At 36.5% G+C, this 9,820-nt stretch overlaps 1 protein-coding gene across 1 annotated transcript in view; it reads right to left on the minus strand.

The window, feature by feature from the left end:
* Positions 1-9,820, minus strand: part of WDR70 (WD repeat domain 70) — a 328,253-nt gene that overhangs the window by 262,049 nt on the left and 56,384 nt on the right. The window contains exon 7 of the mRNA XM_027863563.1: positions 8,473-8,606. Coding sequence (XP_027719364.1) covers positions 8,473-8,606 — 134 coding nt within the window. The remainder of the gene's footprint in view (positions 1-8,472; positions 8,607-9,820) is intronic.

Consider the following 9,820-nt stretch of genomic DNA (forward strand, 5'->3'; position numbering starts at 1 on the left):
CCTGAGTTCAAATCCGGCCTCAGACACATAACACTTACTAGCTGTGTGACCCTGGGCAAGTCCCTTAACCCCACTGCCTAGCCAAAAAAAAAAAAAGAAGAAGAAGAAGAAGAAGAGGTTACTAGTATGTATTAGACACCAGAATCCAATAAGACAGTGCATATGAGAAACACACTTAAAATAGAAAGATACACACAGAGTTAAAATAAAAGGCTGAAGCAGAACTCATTATGTTTCACCTGAAGTAAAAGACACTGGGATAGTAACCATAATCTCAGACAAAGCAAAAGTAGAAACAAACCCAATTAAAAGAAAAACTAGATTTTGCAAAAAGTTATTACAGACAATGAATTAATATCAGTACTTAACATATATGTACAAATGACAAAGCATTTGAGTTCTTAAAGGAAAAGTTAAATAAGCTATAGGAAAAATGACAGGTAAACTATAATAATGGGAGAACTCAATTTACCTCTTCTCAGTCCTACATAAATTTAACCAAAAAATAAACAATAAAAATAATGATTATTTCAAAAGATATAGGAAGGTTTTTGACAAATATTACACTCATTCCTATTAAAAACACTAGAAAGCATAAGAATAAATGGAGCTTTTCTTAAAATGGTATTATCTACTTAAAACCAAGAGTTAGCATTATCTGTAATGGCGATAAGCTAGAAGCCTTTCCAATAAGAACATGAATGAATCACTACTGATTAGAGGAATGCAAATCAAAACAACTCTGATGTACCACATCACATCTATCAGATTGGCTAATATAACAAAACAGGAAAATGATAAATGTTGGAGAAGATGTGGGAAAATTGGAACACAACTGCATTGTTGGTGGAGTTATGATTTGATCCAACCATTCTGGAGAGCAATTTGGAACTATGCCCAAAAGGCTACAAAAATTTGCATACCCTTTGAACCACCAGCAATACCACTTCTAGGTCTATATCCCAAAGAGATTATAAAAATGGGAAAAGGACCCACATGCAAAAAAATATTTATAGCAGCTCTTTTTGTGGTAGCCAAGAATTGGAAATTGAGGGGATGTCCATCAATTGGGGAATGGCTGAACAAGTTGTGGTATATGAATGTAATGGAATACTATTATGCTATAAGAAATAATGAGCAGGCGGATCTCAGAAAAACCTGGAAGACTTATATGAATTGACGCAAAGTGAAATGAGCAGAACCAGGAGAACATACAAAGTAACAGCCACATTGTGTGATGACTGACTTTGAAAGACTTAGCTCCTCTCAGCAATGCAAGGATCTAAGACAACTCCAAAAGACTCACCATGGAAAACGCTATCCACATCCAGAAAAAGAACTTGGGAGTCTGAATGCAAATGAAAGTATACTACTTGCTCTTCTTTTTTTTTGTTGGTTTATTTTGTTTCTTCTTTCTCGTGGTTTATCCTATTAGTTCTAATTCTTCTTTACATCATGATTAATGTGAAAATATGTTTAATATGAATGTATAAGTACAGACTATATCAGATAGCACACCATCTTGGAGACTCTGAGGCAGGAGAAGATGGAGGAGAAAATTTAAAACTCAAAATCTTATGGAAGTGAATGTTGAAAACTAAAAGTAAACAAATTAATTCTTAAAAAAAAGAAAAAGGGGGGCAGCTAGATGGTGCAGTGGATAGAGTACCAGTCCTGAAGTCAGGAGGACCTGAGTTCAAATCCGGCCTCAGACCAAACACTTGACACTTACTAGCTGTGTGACCCTGAGCAAGTCACTTAACCCCAATTGCCTAAAAAAAAGAAAAGAAAAAGAACATAAGTGAAGCAAGAATGTCCATTATCACCATTACGACTCAATCTTGTACTAGAAACGCTGGCTATAACAATAAGTCAAGAAAAAGTAACTGACAGAAAGAGCACAGGCAAAAAAGGAAACAAAACTTACACTTTTTGCAGACAATATGATTGTTTATTTAGAGCAGGCCTACACAACCTTCAGAAAACACAGGCTGCTTATAGCCCTCGCCACTTTTGAAGTACCAAAGGATTTCCTCAACATACAAAGGATATTTTCCTCTACATTTTTCGCTGGCTGCCTGAAATCATTTGGCATGCCATAAGCAGCCCAAGAGCTGCTGTAAGTGGCCTGCTGGTCACAGGTTGTGCAGGCCTGATTTAGAGACACACAGGAACTATATGAACACATTGACAAAACACTATTTACACAAATAAAAACATTTAAATAGTTGAAAAAATGTCTAATTGCTTATGGATAGGCTCTGCCAATACAATAAAAATGACAATACTACCTAAATTAATCTACTTATTCAGTGCCATACCAAGCAAATGACCAAGGGACTATTATACAGAGCTAGACAAAAAACTAAATAAATAAATAAATTCTTTGGGAAGACCAAAAGTTCAAGAATAGCAAGAGAATTGAAGTAAAAAGTGGGAAGAAAAGAGCCTAGCAGTACCCGATCTCAAACTAACTACAAAGCTATAATGATTAAAATAATTAGATACTGGGTAAGAAAGAAGTGGATCAGGTCACATGAATCAATAAGATGGAAAACGAGACATTTTCTCTGATCCCTTTAAAACTCTCAAACCTCTCCAAAACAGAAATTATGCATTGAAAGAAACTTTAGCTAGAAGGTTTAAAAAAAAAAAACTTCTACACTGAGCTCACTCAGTACCCCTTCCCTACATCTCAAGCTACTTGCAAAAAAAAACTGTACTAGCTGACCCAGATTTACATAATCTCTCAATAAAACTCAACCCCACACCCTCATCTTGCCCCTCTCTCTCCAGTGCCACAGGGATCCTGGCTCTAGGCTACAGAAATCTGATCTGGCCAGGACAGATAACCAGAGCCCCTCTGCAGTACTCCAAACTACAGAAGCTTACTGGGGCCACCCAGCCAGTGTCACAGGGGCATCATTATGTGCTGAAAAGATCTCTACAAGCGAGCCAGGAACAGAGAGAAAGGGGCAGGTCCTATGTCTCAGCTTGAAACAGAGCTCAATTCCACACCTCATATCACCCTCCCCATCAGAGCCACAAAGACCCAAATTACAAAATTAATGCCTGTAATATCAGCATGACAACTCTCTAAATTATATATGCTGAGGCAGAGAACTGAGGAATAGAAAGAGGAGGTCAGGACACCAGAAGAGAATACTTTGGAGGGAAGGAGTAAGGAGAGGGAAAAAGATAACTGTGGGACACTCTAATAAGCCTGAGAGAAAGTACTCAGTATCCAAATGCAGCCAGTTCTGACCACCCAAAACTCATTTGGGGCACAAAGCTAGGCTGGTGTACCATGAATTGGCCAGGGCGGGAGAAGGCTGAGATGCTTTGAGATTCAGACCCAAGGAAACCACAATCAGAGGGGAGTAAGCTAGAAAGTCAGAAAGAGAATAATATGGGGGAAAAGGGGGGGAATAAAAGACTAAAATTGCCAAAGCTCTCAGGAAGAAGAAAACTCAAAGACCTTGAACATAAGCAGATCAATTAACAGGGAAACCATTAACACACAAACACACACAAACACATACATACACACACACACACACACACACACACGTGCACGTATTTTTGGTAAGTGGTTCAAGACGGTAATGAGAATTAGAAGGGCAGAATTTATGGCCTAAACAGTAAAAAATAATGGGCAGAATAGAAAAGCTGGAATCTGCAATAGCAAGTCTCACCAAAGAAAAAAAGAGAACAATAGATTGGGAATGAAAATATATGGAAGTAAAGGATAATCTAGAAGAAAATAAGCAAAAAAAACAATAACATTAAAAGAAAATACACTCACTGTGTAAGCAGAACATAAAAATCTCAGAGACAGGATGCACAGAGACAACCTAATGATCACAGGTCTGCCAGAAGAACAAGACAGGACCAAAAAAACTTAATGCCACAATGCAGGTTACAATATCAAATAATAGAAGAACAGCTGATCAGTGGAAAAGATTACATATGCAACACACAAAAGCAAATAAGCATGGTAACCTCATGTTTGATAAAACCAAAGATCCTAGTTATTGGGGCAAGAATTCACTATTCAACAAAACCTGTTGGAAACACTGTAAAGCAGAATGGCAGAAACTACAATAGCTCAAAGCATATACCAAGAGAAGCTCAAAATGGGTTTATGATTTAGAGATAAATAGTGACATCATAAGCAAACTAGCAGAGTATGAGAGAAATTACCTGACAGAGCATGAATACAGGAAGAGTTCATGACTGAACAAGAGGAAGAAAGGTCCACAAGAGGTAAAACAAATGTTTTACTACATAAAAGTAAAAAGTCAGTGCACAAACAAAACCAACTCAGCTAAAATTAGAAGCTAGAAATGGGGAGGGAATCTGCAGCAAGTTTCTCTTATAAAAATCTCATTTCTAAGATATGTAGGCAACTGAGACAATTTTACAAGAAAAAGGGCCATTCTCCAATTAATAAATGGGTAAAGGATATGAATAAGCATTTTTCAAAGGAAGAAATCCAAGCTATCAATAGCCATATAAAAAAAATGCTCTTACTCACTAATAATTAGAGAAATACAAATAAAAACAACTCTGAGGTACCACCTCATATCCATCATATTGGCAAAGTTAGAAAAAAAGAAAATGACAAATCCTGGAGGGCTGTAGGAAAACAGGTACTTTCATGCACTGTTGGTGAAGCTGTATATACCTTTTGATCTAGTCATGCTGCTATAAATACTCTAAAGAGATCAGAGAAAGAGGAAAAGGACTCATATGTACAAAAATGTTTATAACATTTTTTTTGGTGGTGGCAAAGAACTGGAAACTGATAAGACGCACATCAACTGAGAATGGCTGAACAAGTAATGGTAGATGAATGTGAGAAAATACTATTGTGGTGTAAGAAATGATGAAGGGGATAGTTTCAGAAAAAACCTGGGAAGACTTGTATGAACTGATGCAAAGCGAAATAGGAAGAACCAGAATAACATTTCATACAATAACAACAATACTGAAAGACTGAGTAACTCTGATCAACACAACAACCAATCACAACTCCAAAAGAGTCATGATGAAACATGTTATCTACCTCCAGATAGAGAAGTGTAGGGGCAGCTAGGTGGCGCAGTGAATAGAGCTCTGGCCTTGGAGTTAGGAGGACCTGAGTTCAAATCCAGCCTCAGACACTTAACACTTACGAGCTGTGTGACTCTGGGCAAGTCACTTAACCCTGATCGCCTCACCATAAAGCCAAAAAACAAAACAAAACAGACAGAGAAGTGTACTAGAGTACAGACTGAATCATATTTTCTTTTCCTTCCTTTTTGACATAGCTAATTGCAGGAATTTGTTTTGTATGACTACATAAACTTGTAATGGATTTTGTTTTTCTTACCTTCTCAATAAGTGGAGAAAAGGAAGGAGGGAGGGGGAATATAGGGAAATAAAAATAAAGTAAAAATGAATTTTTTAATAAGAAGGTAAGCTCCATGAAAATAGGATTAATTTCATTATTTTTATTTGTATCCCCAGCACCAACCATAGTGCCTAGAATGTAGCAGGCACTTAATAAATGCTTATTGTTGTTATTATACTATTCCATAAAAACTGTTCCTGGCCTATAATGCAATATGGAATTTTGGTAATGCAATATGGTAAAACTAACCTATCAAATATATCCCTATCCTGAACCATGTGGCACCAAATGAGTGCTTAATAAATGTTTGCTGATTAATTGATTGTCCCTTCCCTCAATGCTTCCCCAAAAGCTATGGAGTTCTTCTGACTATGCATTAGAATATAGTCAAAGAGGATGTTCCTTAGACATAGAGGCCTATTTTTCTATATAATGAATTCCTACATTGTTGGAGATGGAGTTTCTTCTCTCAACCCTCATAACTATCTCTATTCTGCACTGTTAGATCTACTGCATACTTCCTGATCACCAGTTCTAGTTTCTATTGTCATTCACTCTCTATTTCATAGTCTCCTTTTTAACCTGCATTTTCCTCCAACGTTATCAGCTATGGAGCTAACAGAGTTTGTCCTTTAGAGCCAAATCCAGTCGACAGAGGATATAGTCTAAAATTCCATGTTTCTATGATTTCTTTTCTGGTCCTTTTTCATTTCCATTTTTCACCGCTAGCTTTCCCTTATATGTTGTGATTATTAAACTGTCAGCTTCTTGTAGGCTGGGATCATCTTGCATCTTTGTTTTTGTCATTGCTAGTACTCAGTATACACTCTGACAGACAGCACATAATTGTTATTTCATTAATTCAATTATTATTTAGCTATTTTCACTGATGCTCACACTTGGAAGCCTATTTGTTTGTCTTTTACTTCTGGGTTTGTAACTGTTCCACACAATTGAGAGAACAAGGGAAAGGGGCTGTTTCTACACTTCATGTTCAAAAGTCAATGGGGATTCTAGTATGATAGATTTCCCATAAGTACAGAAGAGGAAATAAAACAATGATATGCTTCTGAAAAATATATGAAAAATGCTAACTCAAAATTATTGCCTTAAAAGAGAATGAAAGAAGTCCAGCTGGCTATCAATATGAAAAAAAACTCTGAGGCTTCATTTCATTCTCATAAAATTGGCAAAAGTCAATAACAATCTGGCTTGAAAGGGCTATGAAAAGATAAGTTTACTACTATACTGTTGGTGGTGCTGTAAACTAGTCCAGCTATTTGGAAAAATAATTTGGAATTATGCTATAAAAGTCACTAAACTATTGAAACTCTGAAAGCCAGTAATACCAGTAGTAGACCACAACCCCAAGAAGGTCAGACGCAGAGGGGAAAATTCCCTTTTATATTAAAATATTTATAGCAGAAATTTTTGTGGTAGGAAAATGCAAAAACAAAAAAAGTATCTACTAGACAGTGGTAAACAAATTTTGATATTTTAATATAATGGAATATCACTGTGCTATAAGAAATGACAAATATGAAGAAATTAGGAAAAACTTGGAGACTTGTATGATAGTATACAAAGATAAACTGATAAAGAGAAAGAGAACCAAGAGAATAACAGACACAATGACCATAAAAATAGAATTCAGATGAATGCAATGATGAATCTTGACTACAACAGATGACAAGTATACCCATACTTCCCTCCTAATGAGAGAGAAGTGTTACACCCCTGTGTAAGAATGAGGAAAAGTCATCAGACGTGGTCAACGTGTCAGTGTGTACTTCTCTGTTACAAGGGATCGGTTTGGGAGTCATGGGATTGGGAAATGACAGCAATATTTAAAAGCAAGAAAATATTTTTAAATCAGCTCTAATTTTTAAAAAGAAAGATCCAGTGTAGACTTAAATAGCCCTTCATGGATTAAGGCACCCATCACGTTCTCCTAAAAAGAAGAGTGTTATCACCTGTAACAAATCACCAAATGTAAGAAAAATAAAAGTTTCAATCTAATAATATGTTCCTGAATATAGAAATATTTTCATGGGTCAAAGCTTTTTTTTTTTATCACTTTATTAGCAGCCTAAAAAAGAATTTGAAATAAAAAGATAATCTCATTCATCACATGTAATAATGACCCAAATTTTTAAGCTTTTTGCTAATGTCTCATCTATAGGAAGTATCTCCAAACAACTTGTAATCATTTCATTCTACCCCACCTACCCCCATAAACAGCCTGCCCCAATCAGGGTTAAGTGCTTTTTTTCACCTGGAGAACCAAGTAAGAGGGAGAGACTGGATTTCTACTTTCATTAGTATGGGTGAGAAAATTCCCTCTAAGGCGCAGATGGCACCTTGTCTGCAACTTACAGCCTTAGAAAGCACTGAGATGTTAAGTGACTTGCCCAGGGCCACATTGTCAATGTGTGTCACAGGCAGGACTTGAGCCTGCCCACCTCTTCTTGGTTTCAGAATAAAGTATAAGAGATTAGAAAAGGTGGAGAGGGCCAGCTTAGAAAAGGCTTTAAAAGACTATCAGAATTTTATATTTGATCCTAGAGGTGATCAGGAGCCACTGGAGTTCACTAAATACTGGAAGTGATATGGTTAGTTGACAGCTGGGTAGAGTGGAGAGAAACTGAGGTAGGGAGACTATGCAGCAATTGTTCAGACATGAGGTGATAAGGGCTCAGGCCAGGGCGCAGGCAGCATCAGAGGAGAGAGGAGCCTAGTGAAAAGATTCTAGAGTGTCATTTCACTTGAATATTTATAAATTCCTATAATACCTAAATGAAAATTCTGAGGAACTAATAGGGGCAAATTCACTAAAAGAGCACACCAAAAAAAACTGGATAGAAATGAACAGTGACTAAAATAAGGCTTTAATTATTTTAGTCATAAAGCCACAGGAACTCCAGAGAATTTGTCTTTTTCAAATTGTGCTAATTTACTGTATTCTGTTACTGTGCAATAAAAAAATTTTTGATGTGTAATTTAGAATTATTGAACTTTGAGTTATCAAAGACTGGTGACTTCAAGTATGAAAAAAAAGTAGTCATTTCAATACATACCAATCACAGGGTTGAAGAGATCGGAAAGCTTGAAGGGAAGCATCCATCCCCGCAAAATCCCAAAATTTAACATCATAATCAAAGCCTCCTGTTACCAAACGGGCACCTGAAGGGTCCAGACCTAAGGCAGAAACCTAGATGGAAGAAAAGCCACACAAAAATAATTAGAGAAAAATTGCTCACAATCTATCCTCATGAGCTATAGCATGTTCCTCAATAAATACATAAATAAACAGATAAATAAAAGAGAATTAATTCCTTTGTTCAACATACATTCAATTATTGCTAAAAGGATCATTTCATTCGTTGGATTTGTATTCCCAGCACATAATGGCATAGCACTTGGCACTTTATAAACAATTGCTGACCGATAGATTAAGGGTCTACAATGGGTGAATGGATATTAAAGAGTATCCAAAAGGTTTGCAAATTATAAATGACCACATGAAAATATGTTCAGTCAGAAAGTTAGAGAAATGTAAGTTAAAACATCTCTTAAGTTTCATCCCACTCCATGAAACTTAGATAAGATTTTTTAAAAAGGTTCAACAGCAGAAATCAATACAATTTAATCAGTAGAAATAACATTCCTCTTTTAAAAGTTTACATGGCTTCTGAATAATCCTTGCCTCACTCTACCCTCTCTCTTACTTCTCCTTTCCCTAAGCCTTTTCCATCTTGCTTCTTCTGTACTCAAGTGTGTGTGTGTGTGTGTATATTCTTTCTTTTGACCAGTTCAGACGAAAGTGAGGTAAAGTATCGTCTTCTCTCCCCAAAATCCACTTCCTCGTTGCACAGACTCCTGCCTGCACAGCCCTTCAATGTGAGATAATTTTTCCCATGCTTCCCTTCCTTCTCTCCTTCCCAGTAAATTCCTCTTCCCTTCCTTTTCCAGTCTTCTTTTAAGACCACCAAAATGTAACAGAATCCTCCCAGGCCTTCTGCATAATTAAATTTTCCCTATGATCCCAGATGATGATAGAATTCTGAAAGGATACATGTACCATTTCCCCACTCTGGAATGTGAACAATTTATACTTGGTTAGTTCCTTATGATTTTCTGCTTAACTTTTTATGCTTCTCTTGACACCTGTATTGGTATATCCAATTTTCTACTCAGCTCTAGTCTTTTGTCAGGAACGCCTGGAAGTTCTCCATTTCATGAAAGGTACATTTTTCCCCTATAGCATTATACTCAATTTTGCTAGGTAAGTTTTTCTTGTTGTAAGCCTAGTTCCTTTGCTTTGGAGAATATCATATCCCAAGCTCACAAACTCTTTATAATAGTGGCTGCTAAAACATGTCTGTTCCTAACTGTGACTACTTACAGGGCAGCAGTTTCCTGATG

Source organism: Vombatus ursinus, unplaced genomic scaffold, assembly GCF_900497805.2.
Source record: "Vombatus ursinus unplaced genomic scaffold, bare-nosed wombat genome assembly UNPS02014772.1, whole genome shotgun sequence".
Taxonomy (NCBI): domain Eukaryota; kingdom Metazoa; phylum Chordata; class Mammalia; order Diprotodontia; family Vombatidae; genus Vombatus; species Vombatus ursinus.